At 41.6% G+C, this 23,043-nt stretch overlaps 1 protein-coding gene across 1 annotated transcript in view; it reads right to left on the minus strand.

The window, feature by feature from the left end:
* Window positions 1–19,339, minus strand: part of LOC106575137 (zinc finger protein 804A) — a 62,767-nt gene extending 43,428 nt beyond the window's left edge. The window contains exon 1 of the mRNA XM_014151371.2: window positions 18,766–19,339. Within this exon, the coding sequence (XP_014006846.2) occupies window positions 18,766–18,876 (111 nt within the window). The 5' untranslated portion in view covers window positions 18,877–19,339. The remainder of the gene's footprint in view (window positions 1–18,765) is intronic.
* Between the last annotated feature and the right edge of the window lie 3,704 nt (window positions 19,340–23,043).

Here is a 23,043-nt window from a genome sequence, read left to right on the forward strand (position 1 = left end):
AAAATCCTGAGAAACATCCTACCAGGAAGTGGAAATCTGGTGTGTGGACTCTTGAAGTCATTGCCTATCGAACACACAGTGACGTAGTAATCATTGTGCACTTCCTAAGGCTTCCACTAGATGTCAACAGTCTTTAGAAAGTTGTTTGAGGCGTCTATGATGAACAGAGACCGAACGAGATGGCTGGGAAGTTGTTGACCCAGGGAAGGACACCAATTCATTGGCGCACGTTCACGTGAGAGGTAGCTGTGTTCCAAAACGTTTTTCAAGACACTGGAATTGTCCAGTTGGAATATTACTGAAGTTTCACGTTATAAAGGCCCTAAAGATTGATGCTTTACAACGTTTGACATGTTTGAACGAATGTAATATAACTTTTTTTACTTTTCGTCGTGACATTTTCCGGGCGCTTCCTACATTTGGAGTAGCTAACTGAACACGCGAACAACAAGGAGCTATTTGGACATAAATTATGGAGTTTGTCGAACAAAACAACATTTATTGTGGACCTGGGATTCCTGGAAGTGCCTTCTGATGAAGATCATCAGAGGTAAGTGAATATTTCTAATGCTATTTAATATTTTAGATCACTCCAAAATGGCGGCTATCTGTATTGCCTAGTGTATTTTTCTGAGTGCAGTACTCAGATTATTGCAGTGTGCTTTCCCAGTAAAGTTATTTTGAAATCTTTCACAGCGTTTGCATAAAGGAGATGATCATCTATAATTATTTGAATGACAGTTTGATATTTTATCAACGTTTATGATGAGTATTTTTGTAAATTTTTGTGCTGATCCACCGGCAGTATTTGAGGGAACATTTTTCTGAATGTCACGCGCCAATGAAAAATGCTGTTTTTTAGATATAAATATGAACTTTATCGAACAAAAAATGCATGTATTGTGTAACATGATGTCCTAGGAGTGTCATCTGATGAAGATCGTCAAAGGTTAGTGCTTCATTTAGCTGTGTTTTGGGTATTTGTGATGTATCTAAATGGCTGTGTGGTTATTTGTCTATGTACTCTCCTAACATAATCTAATGTTTTGCTTTCGCTGTAAAGCCTTTTTGAAATCGGACAACGTGGTTCGATTCAGGAGAAGTGTATCTATAAAATGATGTAAAATAGTCCTATGTTTGAGAAATTGAAATTATTAGATTTGTGGTTGTGAATCTGGCGCTCTGATTTTTCACTGGCTATTGTCAAACTCAGTCCCGCTGACGAGATTGGTGTCGTATGTTAAGAAATCTAGCGGTAATATGTAGCACAGTGCTACATTCTGCCCGTTGCTTGCAATGCACTCATTATTTTTGAGTTCTAAACATAATTTCAACAGATTACAACCAACTGTACTCTTTCACAACCAGGTAAACATATTTTACTTGACAAGAACAAGATGTCTTGTGACAGATGTCATACTTTGGTTGCTATCTGGTCAAATAACCAGATTATGGTAAATGTTTTTTCTGCTTGCTAAAATGACATAAACAAAACCTCCTATAAAACCAGTATTTTCACCATGACGTCATGAAAGACATCATTACAACCAGTTTTGCCTGCTGGGAATAGACGCTAGCTTTGAGTCACATGCTTAAATCAGCATGAATTTGTTGCAATCAAACTCATTTGTACTAATGTGACAGAAACACAACAGTTGGACGTTGCCTACTCATGTAGGCTGTGAATCATACTGGTGTTGTACCCCGTACACACTGGGTCATATTCATATCACCCCGTATGTTGGTGCTCCTGCCTATCCTCCATTCCTGACTAATACTTATTCAAGCCATTCTTCAGACTAATAAATATACTATATACACTTTTGATTGAGGCTGATGAACTGATGTATGCCTCCCAATCTAGCTCTCTCTGCAATCGCAAGCAAAGAGTCACTGTAATGTCTGGTGTGTTGCAAAGTGCTGGTTTGTTTCTGAAACTGGAAAATAAATTACATGAGAAAGAAATCTCTGAGTAAATAGTATGTTTTTATACCCATGTATTGTTAACGTTGGGATCTTGCAAATAATAAATTCAATGGAGGCCATATTACTATTACTGCTGCTGAATCAAGTGATTCAAGTTATTTCAGCAAGGAGCTCTAATAGGGGACGTTTTTCTCAGAGTGTGTGTATGCAAGAAGCCAATAGTATGACCCTAGGTTGATCTGAAAATCATCTTAGAACTCCAGACACCTGGGGAATATAGCACCCCAGGAATCTTTCTTTGAGAGAAACAGAAATGTAAGTGTGTATGAAGCATGTACAGGGGTCAGGTAAATGTTGGAGGTGTAGCATATCTCTCACTATTCTAGAGAGGGACATGAACCCAAGAGAGTCACCCTGTAAGCCTAAGGAGTGAAGACCATTGTCGTGTCTTTGGCTATGCCGGATTAAGTGATATGACATGCTAACTTATAAAATGATTTCTCTGTAATTAATATTACCTGATTAAGCTAATCATGTAAATGTAATTAACTAGAAAGTCGGGGCACCACGGAAGAACGATTATAGAGCCGTTATCTTCCGAATAAACTCTTAAAATACTTTGTAATATTTTACATCGATAGCAGTCAATATTAACCCTTGTCTTATTTTCAGTCTCATAATGAAAGTTGTAAATTCTTGGCTATCTTCACGAACCCTGGCTAACAAGTTGAATTAGCAATACAAAATTGGGTTTAATTATTTATTTACTAAATACCTAAACTAATCACACAGAATTACATATACACAGAATACAAATGATGTCATACAGAAAACGTCCTGGTGGACGGAACCTGTATCATGGCTGGTTACACAAAGGAAAGGGGGTTGGGCTTGAATGAAAGAGCGGGAAGATTTAGGAACAGAGAAACAGCAGCTAGGCTATCGTAAATACATTATCTTATGCATTCTAAATTACCGCCCATTTGGAAAAGGAAAATGCAATAAATATTTACTCTGAGCTGCGCTTCGGTAGATTGGTCGTAGATGCTGGCCGGGTTGGCCAACAGATCTTCCTGTAAACTCTTAAGAATGTCTCTGGTGGTAAATTAGATACGTGGTGGTATCTTCGTCCGTCTGTTAGACTGGATCCGTCGTCCGTCCTTTCCTAGCCCACGTCCACAGCGGCCGCTGCTAACTCAACGGCTAGGAAGTATCACTTCTGTAGTGAATAAGCTCAAAGTTCATACCAGTTCATACCATAGCTCACGCCGAGGTTGGCTTAGTTGACATGTGTGTCCTTCTAACGTAGAGGCTGCAGACCTCCCGTACTGGAACAACCTGGTTATCTTTTCGTCAAAGGCTTATATAGTGGAGAGGGGGAGGGATGTGTTTCATCGTTTATAACCCCTGTCTCTTCACAGGGGTGGGCCACTGATCAAGCAGGGCACTTTCCTTATGAAAACCCAATTCTCTCATTTGGAAGCTAAAATTACATTTAATCTCCTAACAAACAATTCAAATATCAAACATTTCAATTGCATAACAATTCCATGTGACTCTGATAACTAGAGGGTGTATACTTTCTCAGGTACAGTTTATGTCGTCCTGTCATCAATCATAATGTCCCAGATAACAACAAACTGACATCCATACTTATTACGTTATCAAGCATATTTCCAACTGGTTTTATTACCAAAATATGGTTCCTTTCCCCATTTGTTTGATGTTCCCAGACTCTCTATATTTAACAGGACAGCAGTCCTTCAGTAGGGTCAGTAAGAGAGGGGAAGGGAGAAAGGTATTTATGGGGGGGTGGTCATAAACCTTACCCACAGGCCAACGTCATGACACCATTAACCTGTTGGGTCTAGGGGGCAGCATTTGCACGTCTGGATAAAAAAACTGTACCCGATTTAATCTGGTTACTAATCCTACCCAGTAACTAGAATATGCATATACTTATTATATATGGATAGAAAACACTCTAAAGTTTCCAAAACTGTTTGAATGGTGTCTGTGAGTATAACAGAACTCATTTGGCAGGCAAAACCCTGAGACATTTTCTGACAGGAAGTGGATACCTGATGTGTTGTATTGACTTTAAACCTATCCCATTGAAAAACACAGGGGTTTAGGAATATTTTGGCACTTCCTATTGCTTCCACTAGATGTCACCAGCCTTTACAAAGTGTTTTGAGTCTTCTGGAGGGAGATCTGACCGAACAAGAGCCATGGAACGGTGATGTCCCATTAGACACCTGGCGCGCTACTTCATGTTGGGTACCCTCGTTCCAATACGTTATAAAAGGCTATGCATTCGTCCACCTTGAATATTATTCATGTTCTGGTTAAAAAGGCCCTAATGATTTATGCTATACAACGTTTGACATGTTTGAACGAACGGAAATATATTTTTTCCCCTCGTTCATGACGAGAAGTCCGGCTGGCTTACATCATGTGCTAACGAGACGGAGATTTTTGGACATAAATGATGAGCTTTTTTGAACAAAACTACATTCGTTATGGACCTGTGATACCTGGAAGTGACATCTGATGAAGAGAATCAAAGGTAATGGATTATTTACATAGTATTTTCGATTTTAGATCTCCCCAACATGACGTCTAGTCTGTATCGCAACGCGTATTTTTCTGGGCACAGTGCTCAGATTATTGCAAAGTGTGATTTCCCAGTAAGGTTATTTTTAAATCTGGCAAGTTGATTGCGTTCAAAAGATGTAAATCTATAATTCTTTAAATGACAATATAATATTTTACCAATGTTTTCTAATTTTAATTATTTAATTTGTGACGCTGACTTGACTGCCGGTTATTGGAGGGAAACGATTTCCTCAACATCAATGCCATAGTAAAACGCTGTTTTTGTATATAAATATGAACTTGATAGAACTAAAAATGCATGCATTGTCTAACATAATGTCCTAGGAGTGTCATCTGATGGAGATTGTAAAAGGTTAGTGTATCATTTTAGCTGGTTTTATGGTTTTGGTGACCCTGTCTTTGACTTGACAAAACATTACACACAACTCTTGTAAATGTACTGTCCTAACATACTCTAAATTTATGCTTTCGCCGTAAAACCTTTTTGAAATCGTAAAACGTGGTTAGATTAAGGAGATGTTTATCTTTCAAATGGTGTAACATAGTTGTATTTTTGAAAAATTTGAATTTTGACATTTATTTGGATTCAAATTTGCCGCTCTTGAAATGCACCTGCTGTTGATGGAGTGCACCACGGGTGGCACGCTAGCGTCCCACCTAGCCCCAAGAGGTTAACCCCCATAAACAGCTCAGGATCTGTTATCACTCCTCAATGCCCTACATACGGTTGCATCCCAAATGGCATGCTATTGCCTTTATAGTGCAGAAATATGCATTATGTAGGGAATAGGGTGCCATTTGGGATGCATCCTACCTATAAAGGCAAGGGACATACCACAGCAGCACAGAATTTGCCATGGGTGTCACACCCCTATCAGTTTCACCTGTCCTCGTTATTGTCTCCACCCCCTCCAGGTGTCGCTTGTTTTCCCCAGTGTATTTATCCCTGTGTTTCCTGTCTCTCTGTGCCAGTTCGTATTGTACGTTAGTCAAGTCCACCAGCGTGTTTTTACCGTAATCCTTTTTCTATTCTCTTTTTGATAGTCTTCCTGGTTTTGATCCCTGCCTGACTCTGCACTTCGTTCCCGCCTGCCTGATCATCCTGTCTGGCCTGGCCTTGATTCTGCCTGCCCTTCGGTACCTTTTGGACTCTGAACTGGTTTTGACCCTTTTGCCTATCCACAACCATTCTCTTGCATTCCCCTATCGGATTAACAAATATTGTAAGACTCCAACCATCTGCCTCCTGTGTCTGCATCTGGGTCTCGTCTTGTGTCATGATAATGGGATGTCAAAGGATAGAACTTTGCTGTTGGAATCTGTTTCAAGTAACATAAAATTATCAGATTTAAAACAAGTGAAGTTATCACTTTCCTAACAGCATCATGCCTTTTTCATGCCTGGCAAATATTTTATATTGGTTGAAGCAACGTTAAAACACATTACACCAAGGAAAATATATTTTTCTGGTTGCTAAAAACTGGTGTAAAAAACATCTGCATACCACCTAACCATTCAACAAATTTTTTTCACTAGAAATAATTTCATGATTACTGCTCCAATGATCATAACGATAAAATAATCATTACAAACAAAGACACATGTACACACACACAAGCACACACCTACGCAGGCACCCACACAATGTGGTGCAATACTGTATAAAGCAGTCAGTTTTTTCCCAATCATTAGCCAGTGCCAGTAAATGCAGTAATTTGTATTTATTTTATTAAATACATATTAACCCCACATTTTTGCTTTTGATACATACATTTTGAATAGTATATGTGGTACTTTTATATACAGCATTTACATGACAAAATATATATATATATATATATATATATATATATATATATATATATATATATATATATATAGTTGAAGTCAGAAGTTTACATACACCTTAGCCAAATAAATTTAAACTTAGATTTTCACAATTCCTGATATTTAATCCTAGTAAAAATTACCTGCCTTAGCTCAGTTAGGATCATCACTTTATTTTAAGAATGTGAAATGTCAGAAAAATAGTACAGAGTGGTTTATTTCAGCTTTTATTTATTTCATCACATTCCCAGTGGGTCAGAAGTTTACATACACTCAATTAGTATTTGGTAGCATTGCCTTTAAATTGCTTAACTTAGGTTAAATGTTTCAGATAGCCTTCCACAAGCTTCCCACAATAAGTTGAGTGAATTTTGGCCCATTCCTCCTGGAAGAGCTGGTGTAACTGAGTCAGGTTTGTAGGCCTCCTTGCTCGCACACACCTTTTCAGTTCTGCCCACAAGTTTTCTATGGGATTGAGGTCAGGGCTTTGTGATGGCCACTCCAATACCTTGATTTTGTTGTCCTTAAGCCATTTTGCCACAACTTTGTAAGTATGCTTAGGGCCATTGTCCATTTGGAAGACCCATTTGTGACCAAGCTTTACCTTCCTGACTGATGTCTTGAGATGTTGCTTCAACATAGCCACATAATTTTCCTCCCTCATGAAGCCATCTATTTTGTGAAGTGCACCAGTCCCTCCTGCAGCAAAGCACCCCCACAACATGATGCTGCCACCCCGTGCTTCACGGTTGGGATGGTGTTCTTCGGCTTGCAAGCCTCCCCCTTTTTCCTCCAAACATAACGATGGTCATTATGACCAAACTGTTCTATTCTTGTTTCATCAGACCAGAAGACATTTTTCCAAAAATGTGCAGTTGAAAACCGTAGTCTGGCTTTATAATGGCGGTTTTGGAGCAGTGGCTTCTTCCTTGCTGAGCGGCCTTTCAGGTTATATCGATATAGGACTCGTTTTACTGTGGATGTAGATACTTTTGTACCTGTTTCCTCCAGCATCTTCACAAGGTCCTATGCTGTTGTTCTGGGATTGATTTGCATTTTTCGCACCAAGGTACATTCATCTTTAGGAGACAGAACGCATCTCCTTCCTGAGCAGAATGATGGCTGCGTGATCCCATGGTGTTTTTACTTGCGTACTATTGTTTGTACAGATGAATGTGGTACCTTCAGGTGTTTGGAAATTGCTTCCAAGGTGAACTAGACATTTCTGAGGTCTTGGCTGATTTCTTTTGATTTTCCCATGATGTCAAGCAGAGGCACTGAGTTTAAAGGTAGACCTTGAAATACATCCACAGGTACACCTCCAATTGACTCAAATGATGTCAATTAGCCTATCAGAAGCTTCTAAATCCATGACATCATTTTCTGGAATTGTCCAAGCTTTTTAAAGGCACAGTCAACTTAGTGTATGTTAACTTCTGGCCCAATGGAATTGTGATACAGTGAATTAATTTGTCTGTAAACAATTGTTGGAAAAATTGCTTGTGTCATGCACAAAGTAGATGTCCTAACCGACTTGCCAAAACTATAGTTTGTTAACAACAAATTTGTGGAGTGGTTGAAAAACGAGTTTTAATGACTCCAACCTAATTGTATGTAAACTTCTGACTTCAACTGTACACACATTTACTCTGGTATACATTATATGTAGTGTCTTCAATTAAACCATTACCAATCATGAGCTCCTATATCCCAATGCGTGTTCCATTACACAAGGCCAAACATATAGAATTTAGTTTTCACTCTAGTGATGCTGAGAGCTAAATAAAGGCTAGTCCCACCTCTAATGAAGGTACATCAAAACTGTAATTATGTGTGGAAGAAGAACTCCACCTGTCGCATATTGCCCAGAAAATGAAGGCGAGGACAGTTGAATAACTAACCACTGCCAATATAGACTTCAAACACCTCTCTGGAGAGGAGAGGGGAGTTCTCGCTCTCTTCAAAAAGTGTGAAGCTGAATGTGCTCCTCAGACCTAGCTCATTAGTGTGGCAATCAAGGGCTCTGAAGCACAGAAATGATGGGGAAGAGAAAGAGAGAGGAGGCTAATTGACTTGTGCAGCAATGGTGGCTCGCTTGCCATCCTCCTACAATATTCCCGGGGTTTGACAGAGGTGAGAGATGTGTGAACGCCCACGTGCACCTCGCACATTCCTTCAGTTTCCTCGGTAACGTGACAGCATGTCAAGGCAGTGTTCCCCAGTATATATATTTTTATTTTTTATTTAACTTTTATTTAACTAGGCAAGTCAGTTAAGAACTAAATCTTATTTACAATGACGGCGCTGGGCAAATTGTGCACCGCCCTATGGGACTCCCAAACACAGCGAGTTGTGATACAGCCTGGAATCAAACCAGGGTCTGTAGTGACACCTCTAGCACTGAGATGCAGTCCCCTAGACCCCTGCACCACTCGGGACACACATACTTACAGTAGCTATACTTTGTGTTGCTCTAGACTAGAGGGAAAGCCAAAGCACATGTCTGTGGTGGGGTACTGCATCTTGAAGATGCTGAATTGAGTTTTTTCTAAATTAGGGGTGTGAAATTGTTTAAAACGTTTAAAAACATATTGCAACAGAAAATAAGGATTATTGTTTCTTATTGGACAAATCCAATTAGTCCCTCCCTGTTTCAGTCGGTTTTCTTCTGTTCGGTGCTTAATTAACACAACCCTGGAGTTGTAGAGAGAAATTGAAAGTGTCTAAAATCAGTCCTGTTTCCTCAACAAATTACAGTTCTAATCCCCTGACCATTAGAACACAGAGGGCGGTGGTTCCCAAACTTTTTATAGTCCCATACCCCTTCAAATGTTTCAGCTGCGTACCCCCTCTCGCACCAGGGTCAGCGCACTCTGTTTTTATCCATCATTGTAAGCCTGCCATGCACAAACTATACGATACATGTATTAAACATAAGAATGAGTGTGAGTTTTTGCCACAACCCGGCTCGTGGCAAGTGACAAAGAGCACTTATAGGACCAGGGCACAAATAATAATGATCAATAATGTTGCTCTTTCTTTAGCCATCTTACATATAAAACCTTATTTGTTCATCAAAAATTGTGAATAACTCACCACAGGTTAAAACTTCTTCAGGATAGGGGGTGGTATTTTCACGTCTGGATGAAAAGTGTGCCCAAAGTAAACTGCCTGTTTCTCAGGCCCAGAAGCTAGGATATGCATATAATTGGTAGATTTGGATAGAAAACACTCAGTTTCTAAAACTGTTAGAATAATGTCTGTGAGTATAACAGAACTGATTTGGCAGGCAAAACCCCGAGCACAATCCATCCAGGGAAAAAATGTTTTGAGCTCATTGTGTTTTCCACTAGTTTTCATTGGGAATCCTGATTTATAAGGGCCCTGGTTGCAGTTCCTATGGCTTCCACTAGATGTCAACAGTCTTTCATTCCTCTTTAGAGGAATGAAGAAGTATGGCTGTTCTTTGTTCGTGTCACTCTGAAGGGCTGAAGTCTTTTATTGCGCGTACATTTTGGAGTGCCAACAGAAGAAGAACTTAAAAAGGTAAGGCATTAATTATATGGCTATTTCTGACTTTTGTGTCGCACCTGCCTGGTTGAAAGATGAATGTTGTCATTTTGTATGCGAGGCGCTGTCCTCAGATAATCGCATGGTCTGCTTTCGCTGTAAAGCCTTTTTGAATTCTGACACCTTGGCTGGATTAACAAGAAGTTAAGCTTTATTTTGATGTATTGCACTGGTGATTTTATGAAAGTTAAATATTTATAATACTGTGTTTGGCGCTCTGCAATTTCACCGGATGTTGTCAAATCTATCCTGTTAACCTGTTATGGCTAGGGGGCAGTATTTTCACGGCTGGATAAAAAACCCGATTTAATCTGGTTACTACTCCTGCCCAGTAACTAGAATATGCATATAATTATTGGCTTTGGATAGAAAACACCCTAAAGTTTCTAAAACTGTTTGAATGGTGTCTGTGAGTATAACAGAACTCATATGGCAGGAAAAAACCTGAGAAGATTTCATGCAGGAAGTGGCCTGTCTGACAAGGTGTCGTTCTTCTTGTCTCTGTTTATTGAAGAGTGAGGATCTTAGCTGTCCCGTGACACTTCCTACGGCTGCCATAGGTTCTCAGAAGGCGGCAAAATGCTGGATCGTGGCTTTGCAGGCTCTGGCTGAAACAAAGTAGCACGTTTGGGTAGTGGCTGGTTACAGTACTGTGAGACTCAGGCTCGTGCCCGCGTAGACCGAAAGCTTTGTTTTCTTTCCTCTGTTTAGCTAAATGGACATTCCCGGTCGGAATATTATCGCTTTTTTACGAGAAAAATGGCATAAAAATGGATTTAAAACAGCGGTTGACATGCTTCGAAGTACGGTAATGGAATATTTAGATTTTTTTTGTCACGAATTGCGCCATGCGCACGACCCTTCTTTACCATTCGGATAGTGTCTGGGACGCACGAACAAAACGCCGCTATTCGGATATAACGATGGATTATTTTGGACCAAACCAACATTTGTTATTGAAGTAGCAGTCCTGGGAGTGTATTCTGACGAAGACAACAAAAGGTAATCAAACTTTTATAATAGTAAATCTGATATTGGTGAGTGCTAAACTTGCCGGGTGTCTAAATAGCTAGCCCGTGATGGCTGGGCTATGTACTTAGAATATTGCAAAATGTGCTTTCACCAAAAAACTATTTTAAAATCGGACATATCGAGTGCATAGAGGAGTTCTGTATCTATAATTCTTAAAATAATTGTTGTGCTTTTTGTGAACGTTTATCGTGAGTAATTTAGTAAATTGTTAGCAAATTCCCCGGAAGTTTGCGGGGGGTATGCTAGTTCTGAACGTCACATGCTAATGTAAAAAGCTGTTTTTTGATATAAATATGAACTTGATTGAACAAAACATGCATGTATTGTGTAACATAATGTCCTAGGTGTGTCATCTGATGAAGATCATCAAAGGTTAGTGCTGCATTTAGCTGTCTTCTGGGTTTTTGTGACATTATATGCTAGCTTGAAAAATGGGTGTCTGATTATTTCTGGCTTGGTACTCTGCTGACATAATCTAATGTTTTGCTTTCGCTGTAAAGCCTTTTTGAAATCGGACAGTGTGGTTAGTTAAAGGAGAGTCTTGTCTTTAAAATGCTGTGAAATAGTCATATGTTTGAAAAATTGAAGTTTTTGTATTTTTGAGGAATTTGTAATTCGCGCCACGCCTATCATTGGATATTGGAGCAGGTGTTCCGCTAGCGGAACGTCTAGATGTAAGAGGTTAAGAGAGTTTGGGAGTTTCAGGCGCATAGCAGAGGGGTTAACCTGTTAGGGCTAGGGGGCAGCATTGACACGGCTGGATAAAAAACATACCCGATTTAATCTGGTTACCACTCCTACTCAGTAACTAGAATATGCATATACTTATTACATATGGATAGAAAACACCCTAAATTTTCTAAAACTGTTTGAATGGTGTCTGTGAGTATAACAGAACTCAAATGGCAGGTCAAAACCTGAGAGATTCCTTTACAGGAAGTGGCCTGTCTGACCATTTGTTGAACTTCTTTTCCATCTCTATCATTTACTAAGGATCTCTGCTCTAACGTGACACTTCCCACGTCTTCCATAGGCTCTCAGAGCCCGGGAAAAAACAGAATGTCGTCATTCCAGCCCCAGGCTGAAACACATTATCGCCTTTCTCAAGTGGCCCATCAAGAGACACTAGCTTATGCGCGTGACCCCGACCGCCCCCGCCTTTGGGATTTTTTCCTCTGTTTGCCGAAAAGGAGATTCCCTGTCGGAATATTATCGCTTTTCTACGAGAAAAATGACGTAAAAATTGATTTTAAACAGCGGTTGACATGCTTCGACGTACGGTAATGGAATACTTTGAATTTTATTGTCAGGAATTGCGCCAAGCGCGTGACACTTCTTTACTATTTCGGATAGTGTCTGGAACGCATACGAACAAAACGCCGCTATTCGGATATAACGATGGATTATTTTGGACCAAACCAACATTTGTTATTGAAGTAGCTGTCCTGGGTGTGCATTCTGACGAAGACAACAAAAGGTAATGACATTTTTATAATAGTAAATATGATTATGGTGAGTGCTAAACTTGCCGGGTGTCTAAATAGCGAGCCCGTGATGCCTGGGCTATGTACTTAGAATATTGCAAAATGTGCTTTCACCAAAAGCTATTTTAAAATCGGACATATCGAGTGCATAGAGGAGGTCTGTATCTATAATTCTTAAAATAATTGTTATGCTTTTTGTGAACGTTTATCGTGAGTAATTTAGTAAAATGTTAGCGAATTCCCCGGAAGTTTGCGGGGAGTATGCTAGTTCTGAACGTCACATGCTAATGTAAAAAGCTGGTTTTTGATATAAATATGAACTTGATTGAACAAAACATGCATGTATTGTATAACATAATGTCCTAGGGTTGTCATCTGATGAAGATCATCAAAGGTGAGTGCTGCATTTAGCTGTCTTCTGGGTTTTGGTGACATTATATGCTGGCTTGAAAAATGGGTGTCTGATTATTTCTGGCTTGGTACTCTGCTGACATAATCTAATGTTTTGCTTTCGTTGTAAAGCCTTTTTGAAATCGGACAGTGTGGTTAGATTAACGAGAGTCTTATCTTTAAATGGCTGTAAAATAGTCATATGTTTGAGAAATTGAAGTAATAGGATTTTTAAGGTTTTGAAAATCGCGCCACAGGCTGCAAGTGGCTGTTACGTAGGTGGGACGAATTCGTCCCGCCTAGCCTAGAGAGGTTAATGACACAATCAATCTCAAAGGGATCAATGAATCGGGGGGCAAGTTTCCTGGAAGCCACTTTCAAAGGCAAGTCTTTCGACTAGAGCCATACCTTTTTGCCTGGAGTGTAGACTGTAGCTGAGGCAAAGGTAAAGGTTAGCTTGGGATTGGGTCCTGGCGGAGGCACGGTGAAGGGCAGTCCAGGCCCTCCTCCAGGTGTGATGACAATGGCGCATGTGGTCATGGACTGAAGGCACCACTACCTCGACGTCTTGGGCAGGGAACAAGGGTGGGTTGATAGCCCAGAGCACACTCGAAGGGTGACATACCTGATGAGGCATTGATGGTGTTGTGGGAATATTCCACCCAGGGTAGCTGAGCACTCCAGGAGGAAGGGTTAGCCGAAGTCACACAGCGTAGGGCCGTCTCCATCTCCTGGTTGGCCTGTTTGGTCTGGCTGTTGGTCTGGGGGTGATATCCAGATGAAAGACTAACATTAACACCAAGTGCTGAACAGAAGGATCTCCATACCTGGGATGTAAACTCGGGTCCCCTGTCAGAAACCATGTCAGTGGGAATGCCATGCAGCCGAAACACATGGGATACCAGCAGGTCCGCAGTCTCCCTGGAGGATGGAAGCTTGGAGAGGGGAAGGAAGTGAGCCGCTTTGGAAAATCTGTTGACAATGGTGAGGATGACAGAGTTACCATTAGATGGGGGAAGGCCAGTGACGAAGTCCAGAGCTATGTGTGACCAGGGGCGACTGGGTAAGGAAAGAAGGTGAAGCAGACCGGAAGTGGGTTTGGTGGAGGTCTTGTTCCGGGCACAGACCGAGCAGGCTGAGACGAGGTCCTGGACGTCTCTCTCCATGGTGGGCCACCAAAAGCTTCACAGCAAGATGTTCCCGGTTACCTATGTCGAAATTTCTTTCTGCAGGTGAGAGCTTGTGAGACAAGAAAGAACATTGAGAAAGACATTGAGAAAGAACAGCACCTGCCACAGTGTTGGATGCATCCACCTCAACAACAAACTGGAGTTCTGGGTCTGGCTGGGTGAGGATCAGAGTGGAAGCGAAGCAGCGCTTGAGTTCCCGGAATGCTGCCTCTGCCTCAGTGGTCCAGTGGAATGGAGTGGAGGTGAGAGGGGCTGCCAAACGGCTTTAGTTACAGATGAAATGTCTGTAAAAATTGGCAAACCCCAGGAAACGCTGTAATTGTTTCAGATTCGAGGGCACAGGCCACTCTGTGACTGCCCTGACACCACTGTCCTTGTGCAATGTTGTAACCCAGGAAGGACACAGAGGAAGCATGAAACTCACATTTCTCAGCCTTATCAAAAATCTTATTCACCTTCAGCCATTGGAGAACTTGGCGAACATGTTGCTGGTGAGCCTCAAAGTCCTTAGAAAAAATGTGAATGTCATCCCCATAGACAAAAACGACGTGTCCAATCACATCCCTCAGAACGTCATTAACCAGGCTCTGGAAAACAGCAAAAGCGTTAGTGAGACCAAACACTCAGTGTCCAAATGGTGTGTTGAACGCCGTTTTGCACTCATCCCCCTCTCTGATGCGAACAAGGTGGTAGGCATTCCGGTGGTCAAGTTTAGTGAACATCGTGGCACCATGGAAAGGGGCAAAAGCAGAACTGATCAGTGACAGGGATACTTTTTCCTAACAGTGATACTATTCAGCCCACGGAAGTCTATGCATGGCCTCAGTGACCCATATTTTTTCTTGACAAAGAAAAAACAGCCCCTACTGGAGAGGAAGAAGGCCTGACATGTCCTGCAGCCAGGGAATCCTAGATGTACCCCTCCATAGCCTCTTGCTCGGGACGAGAGGGGTTTTACAACCGGCTACAGGGGAGAGGAGCTCCAGGCTGGAGGTCAATAGCGCAGTCGTACGGCCGATGAGGCGGGAGAGACAGGGTGTGGTGCTTGCTGCACACAGGAGCTAGACAAAATGTACTCCAAGTGGTTACCCTTCCAGCAGTCCAGTCAATCTGAGTTGTGCAGCTTTAACCAAGGATGGCCAAGAACCAGGGGAGAGTGAGGGCAGCAGATTATGTGGAGACTAATCCTTTCCTGGTGATTCCCAGAGAGACGCAGAATGACCGAAATGGTTCTCTCACTGTCCAGACCCAACTGGGTAACAACACCTCTGTCCAGGAAATTCTCGTCAACCACCGAGTTGAAGAGGGCAGGTAGAGAAAAAGCCTGACTTTGCCAAATAAGAGTGCCATCTAGCAAGGGTCTGGGGGAAGATGGACCGGCTCTTTGACTCAACAGGATATCCCCCACAACTGTCGAGCCACCTCCTTTAGCTGCCCGCAGTGAACAAGTGGAGATAAAGTGACCAACTTTGCCAAGGATTAGGCAGCTCCTAGTGCTGACTCAAAGCTGCCTCTCCTCAAGAGAGAGACGGGCCCGGTCGAGACATGTGGGTTCGGGTTCTGACCTCTCTCTCCGACGCTCACGGAGACGGTTGTCAATGCGGATGGCGAGAGAGATGAGCTCCTCGAGTCCGTCAGGCTCATCCCTGGACACCAACTCATCCTTGATGGTCTCGGCGAGAGCGTTCCGGAATGATCGCTGAAGGGCCTCCTCATTCCAGGTGGTCTTACCTGAGAAAAGTAGGGCTACACCTAGAAAAGTAGTTACACATCAGCCAGAGCGCTGTCTGCTGATAGACAGCGCTTGCGTCCCACCTACTCAACAGCCAGTGGAATCCCGTGGCGCGATATTCAAATACCTTAGAAATGCTATTACTTCAATTTCTCAAACATAAGACTATTTTACACCATTTTAAAGACAAGACTCACACTGTCCGATTTCAAAAAGGCTTTACAACGAAAGCAAAACATTAGATTATGTCAGCCGAATACCCAGCCAGAAATAATCACACCCATTTTTCAAGCTAGCATATAATGTCACAAAAACCAAAACCACAGCTAAATGCAGCACTAACCTTTGATGATCTTCATCAGATGACACTCCTAGGACATTATGTTATACAATACATGCATGTTTTGTTCAATCAAGTTCATATTTATATCAAAAACCAGCTTTTTACATTAGCATGTGACTAGCATGTGACTAGCATTCCCACCGAACACTTCCGGTGAATTCACTAAATTACTCACGATAAACGTTCACAAAAAACATAACAATTATTTTAAGAATTATAGATACAGAACTCCTTTATGCAATCGCTATGTCCGATTTTAAAATAGCTTTTTGGTGAAAGCACATTTTGCAATATTCTGAGTAGATAGCCCGGCCATCACAGGCTAGCTATTTTGACACCCACCAAGTGTGGTACTCACCAAACTCAGATTTACTATAATAAAAATTGGATTACCTTTGCTGTTCTTCATCAGAATGCACTCCCAGGACTTCTACTTCAATAACAAATGTTGGTTTGGTTCCAAATAATCCATTGTTATATCTAAATAGCGGCGTTTTGTTCATGCGTTCAAGACACTATCCGAAGGGTAAAGAAGGGTGATGCGCCCGGCGCGTTTCGTGACAAAAAAATTCAAAATATTCCATTACCGTACTTCGAAGCATGTCAAACGCTGTTTAAAATCATTTTTTATGCGATTTTTCTCGTAAAAAAGCGATAATATTCCGACCGGGAAACCCTATTTTCGTTCAAAGACGAAAAGATAAAAACATGGTGTCGGCTCGTGCACATGCGCGCACCAGTCTCATTGTTCTCAGATCGACCACTATCCAAATGCGCTACTGTTTTTCAGCCATGGCCTGCAAAGTCATCATTCAATGTTCTGGCGCCTTCTGAGAGCCTATGGGAGCTTTAGAAAATGTCACGTAATGCCAGAGATCCCCTGTTTTTGATAGTGATGATCAAGAAGGCCAAGAAATATTCAGAGAGTGCGCTTCCTGTTTGGAATCTTCTCAGGTTTTGGCCTTCCAAATTAGTTCTGTTATACTCACAGACACCATTCAAACAGTTTTAGAAACTTTAGGGTGTTTTCTGTCCAAATCAAACAATTATATGGATATTCTAGTTACTGGGCAGGATAGTAACCAGATTAAATCGGGTACGTTTTTTTATCCGGCCGTGCAAATACTGCCCCCTATCCCCAACAGGTTAACAATACATTTGTAGAGTGGTTTAAAAACGAGTTTTAATGACTCCAACCTAAGTATGTAAACTTCCGACTTCAACTCTATATACAGCTGGATCCGGATGGACTTGGGACCTGACCCGAATTGCATTCATGTCACTAACATGTCACTACTCAAATAATGTAGCGTACATGTACTATAATGTAGCATGAAACATAAGGTAAATACAAGGTAAATACTCTGCAAATCAGGCCGTAAAATAAATAGCCCGGATAAAATATAATTCACAACTAGAGTAACAAGTGAAGTTATTGCTGTGCATATCTAAATAGATAATCTAGTGAAGTGTAAGTGAGATGACTCTTAGCGAGGGTAGCATAGTGAGAGTAGCATAGCTCTAATTACAGGAGATCTCACTAAGTCTTACTGAGTGCCTCAGAATCAGAGTCCTTATCCACCGCATTGAGGTGGCTTCTTAGCAGTCACATTGATTCCACATGTTTAGAATGAAACCACTGGCATATGGTAAATGTGGGATCCTTACTGTTATATGGACAAGGTGTCTGCAAGTGTGTTGACTGTAGTGAGAAATCAACTGTCAACTGGATAGAGTGAGACTGCTGAGGGAGGATTGGGTACCATTTTGCTTTCCAGTTGACTGGAGACAATCTGTTGCTGTTTGATGGCGACGAGGCACAACACACCAGCTGCAATAGTCTATTAAACCCTGGGAACAGGGTTCCTACTAAGCGGTGATCTTTCATAGCCTCACAGTGAGTGCATCAATATCTCATCTGATATGATTCCACTTCTTTAGAGCGGAGGCTCCTCCGCCGGGAAAGCCCCCGGAGTGCCTTAGCGAGGTGTAAATACGGACTAGAGAGAGAAAGAAACGGAACAAGGGAATGTGTGCATTTTCATTAGTGCTTTGAAAGCTTTGCAAGGATTTTCCTTCCAGGAATCCAGAAATGTACTGTAATTAAATTACACTGCAGGGCTGCTGCCGTATCATTGTTTTCTGCATACTTTTCACCAAAATCATCAGACAATAGACATTGCAGTTCTAATGCATTATTCCGATTTTTTAATTCTAGAGCCCTGTTCAGAGTATGGATAATATATAATCATGTATAATGTCATTTGTGATAATGAAGTGGCCCGTGGTTTGGACACAGGGAGGCTTCCTTTGAAGCTTTAAGTTCAAAGGACTGGTCGTGTGTGTGTGTATGATCTCTTTTACAGAGCTGATATTCTGTAATATCACACAGTCCCAGATCTGTAACGCTTTATCACTGTTGTAATTACTAATAGCCGGCTTCCTCAGTACACAATCAAACAGGAATCTATATAGCACATATTTTCATAAATGCATCCATATGGTACATTTACATTACATTTTAGTCATTTAGCAGACGCTCTTATCCAGAGCAACTTACAGTAGTGAATGCATACATGGTACAAAATGCAACATTAGTTAAATGTAGAATTTTGTCTTGTTCAGAGGTTTATGAGATGGTGCAGGTCTTACCAAGTTCTTGCTGCCATTCTTATTGAGGGGACCCCGGAAAACTCCCTTGATGTTCCTTAAGTGTCCATTGCTGAGGTGTGTGGAGCTGATGACAATGTAGTAACAAGCCATCGGAGACCAGTGGCTTCCATGTGCAAAAAGCACACTGTCTGGCCAAGCGAGAGAAAAAAAGTCAAGTAAAGTGTGCGGATGTAAACAACTTTACTAATCACAGAACACATAGGATGGACTCAGTAAGGCGTGAGTCAGGGCTGTCCAGACGCGGATGGAGAGGGTGGGAGGGCTTTTTCAGATTCTCTCCTCACAGCAAGGGGAGACTCTCCAAACTCTGCAGCCCATCAAAACAGAAGGCTCAGACACTCTGGGCTTCTGTGTTCCTCTCATACACTATCTCTTTATTTCTCTGTTCTCTCACGTTCTCTACGGCAGCGTGCTCTCGTTTCCTCATTCATCTCTTGTGGAGGTGCTCATGCTCCGGCTCGGTCGGCAAGCATCTGCTGGGGAGAGGATGTTTCCACAAACCGTGGCGACAGGCATGCCTTTATACAGCATTTGGTGTTGCTGAGCTGAGCCAATGGCTGAGAGCCCTCTACGCTAATGGCCAGGGCTGGGAGGAGAAGGGGCTGTCGCACACTCTAGCTACCTCTCCTACATTCCCAGCTCAGGCTGCGCTTTCCGGCCAATCAGCGGCTATCTCTCAAATCAATTCAAGGCGCTTGATTGGCATGGGAAACAAATGTTAACATTGCCAAAGCAAAATGAAGTAGATAATATAGAAAAGTGAAATAAACAAAAATGAACAGTAAACATTACACTCACAGAAGTTCCAAGAGAATAAAGACATTTTAAATGGCATTATGTATATACACAGTGTTGTAAGGGTGTGCAAATGTTTAAAGGTTTTAAAGTACAAAAGGTGAATTAAATAAACATAAATATGGGTTGTATTTACAATGGTGTTTGTTCTTCACTGGTTGCCCTTTTCTTGTGGCAACAGGTCACAAACCTTTCTGCTGTGATGGCATACTGTGGTATTTCACCCAATAGATATGGGAGTTTATCAAATTGGGTTTGTTTTCAAATTCTTTGTGAATCTGTGTAATCTGAGGGAAATATAAGTCTCTAATAAGGTCATACGTTTGGCAGGAGGTTAGGAAGTGCAGCTCAATTTTAACCTCGTTTTGTGGGCAGTAGCTTGTCTTCTCTTGAGAGCCAGGTCTGCCTATGGCAGCCTTTCTCAATAGCAAGGCTATGCTCACTGAGTCTGTACATAGTCAAAGCATTCCTAAAGTTTGGGTCAGTCACAGTGGTCAGGAATTCTGCCACTGTGTACTCTCTGTTCGCTTCCTTTTCGGTGGTTGTAGGATTTAGCGGCTCTTTTCTGGATTTTGATAATTTGCGGGTATCGGCCTAATTCTGCTCTGCATGGATTATTTGGTGTTTTACATTGTACAGTAGTGACCAAAAGTTTTGAGAATGACACAAATATTAATTTTCACAAAGTCTGCTGCCTCAGTTCGTATGATGGCAATTTGCATATAATCCAGAATGTTAGCCACGGCTCGCTAGCTGTCTAGAGCATACCGGACTGTTAGACGAAGAGGTCTATCAGCCAATTTCTTGGGCTACTATACCTATTTTGCCAATTGGCCTGGACCCTTTTACTACACGGAACCCTGCTGATCCATTACGACTGGTCTGCCGTTCGTAACCGCACGAGGGGGCTACAACAGACTTCCGTCGTGACGTTACTCTAAGGCCCTTCTGCTAGCCTGCTAGCCCCGGCCTGCTAGCTGTCTGAATCGCCGTGTCTCCAGCCCGCCCAGCTACTCACTGAACCCTATGATCACTTGGCTATGCATGCCTCTCCCGAATGTCAATATGCTTTGTCCATTGCTGTTTTGGTTAGTGATTATTGTCTTATTTCACTGTAGAGCCTCCAGCCCTGCTCAATATGCCTCAGCTAACCCTCTTGTCCCACCTCCCACACATGCGGTGACCTCTCCTGGTTTAATTGATGTCTCTAGAGACAATACCTCTCTCATCGTCACTCAATGCCTAGCTTTACCTCCACTGTATTCACATCCTACCATACCTTTATCTGTACATTATGCATTGAATCTATTCTACCGCACCCAGAAACCTGCTCCTTTTATTCTCTGTTCTGAAAGTACGAGACAACCAGTTCTTATAGCTTTCAGCCATACCCTTATCCTACTCCTCCTCTGCTCCTCTGGTGATGTAAAGGTTAACCTGATGGGGCTAGGGGGCAGTATTTTCATGGCCGGATAAAAAACGTACCCGATTTAAACTGGTTACTACTCTTGCCCAGAAACGAGAATATGCATATAATTTGTAGATTTGGATAGAAAACACTCTAAAATTTCTAAAACTGTTTGAATGGTGTCTGTGAGTATAACAGAACTCATATGGCAGGCCAAAACCTGAGAAGATTCCATACAGGAAGTGCCCTGTCTGACAATTTGTTGTCCTTCTGTTGCATCTCTATCGAAAATACAGCATCTGTGCTGTAACGTGACATTTTATAAGGCTTCCATTGGCTCTCTAAAGCCGCCAGAAAGTGGAATGGGGTGTCTGCTGTCTCTGGGCAAAGAACAGCAGCAGAATTTGTAAGTGGTCAGCCTGGGGACAGTGAGACTAAGATGCGCATTCACGAGACTTCTCCATTTTTTTCTTTCAGCCTTTGAATGAATACAACGTCGCCCGGTTGGAATATTATCGCTATTTTACGAGAAAAATCACATAAAAATTGATTTTAAACAGCGTTTGACATGCTTCGAAGTACGGTAATGGAATATTTTGAATTTTTTTGTCACGAAACGCGCCGGGCGCGTCACCCTCGTTACCCTTCGGATAGTGTCTTGAACGCACAACAAAACGCCGCTATTTGGATATAACTATGGATTATTTGGAACCAAACCAACATTTGTTGTTGAAGTAGAAGTCCTGGGAGTGCATTCTAACGAAGAACAGCAAAGGTAATCCAATTTTTCTTATAGTAAATCTGAGTTTGGTGAGTACCAAACTTGCTGGGTGTCAAAATAGCTAGCCGTGATGGCCGGGCTATCTACTCAGAATATTGCAAAATGTGCTTTCACCGAAAAGCTATTTCAAAATCAGACACCGCGATTGCATAAAGGAGTTCTGTATCTATAATTCTTAAAATAATTGTTATGTTTTTTGTGAACGTTTATAGTGAGTAATTTAGTAAATTCACCGGAAGTGTTCGGTGGGAATGCTAGTTCTGAACGTCACATGCCAATGTAAAAAGCTGGTTTTTGATATACATATGAACTTGATTGAACAGAATATGCATGTATTGTATAACATAATGTCCTAGGAGTGTCATCTGATGAAGATCATCAAAGGTTAGTGCTGCATTTAGCTGTGGTTTTGTTTTTTGTGACATTATATGCTAGCTTGAAAAATGGGTGTCTGATTATTTCTGGCTGGGTACTCTGCTGACATAATCTAATGTTTTGCTTTCGTTGTAAAGCCTTTTTGAAATCGGACAGTGTGGTTAGATTAACGAGAGTCTTGTCTTTAAAATGCTGTAAAATAGTCATATGTTTGAAAAATTGAAGTTTTTCGGATTTTAGAGGAATTTGTATTTCGCGCCACGCCCATCATTGGATATTGGAGCAGGTGTTCCGCTAGCGGAACGTCTAGATGTAAGAGGTTACCACACTGTCCAATTTTTACAGCGAAAGCAAAACATTAGATTATGTCAGCAGAGTACCCAGCCAGAAATAATCAGACACCCATTTTTCAAGCTAGCATATAATGTCACAAAAAACAAAACCACAGCTAAATGCAGCACTAACCTTTGATGATCTTCATCAGATGACAACCCTAGAATCTGTGCAGAAGATTTAGATGCTGCTGTAGGCCCTCCTTGGTTGGTGACAGAAGCACCAGATCATCAGCAAACAGTAGACATTTGACTTTAGATTCTAGTAGGGTGTGGTCGGGTGCTGCAGACTGTTCTAGTGCTCTCGCCAATTCGTTGATATATATGTTTAAGAGGGTGGGGCTTAAGCTGCATCCCTGTCTCACCCCACGGCCATGTGGGAAGAAATGTGTGTTTTTTGCCAATTTTAACCACACACTTGTTGTTTGTGTACATGGATTTTATAATGTTGGATGTTTTTCCCCCAACACCACCCACAATTTGTATAGCAGACCCTCATGCCAATTTGAGTTGAAGGATTATTTTTAAATCAACAAAGCATGAGAAGACTTTGCCTTTGTTTTGGT

Source organism: Salmo salar, chromosome ssa17 (genome assembly GCF_905237065.1).
Source record: "Salmo salar chromosome ssa17, Ssal_v3.1, whole genome shotgun sequence".
Taxonomy (NCBI): Eukaryota; Metazoa; Chordata; class Actinopteri; order Salmoniformes; family Salmonidae; genus Salmo; species Salmo salar.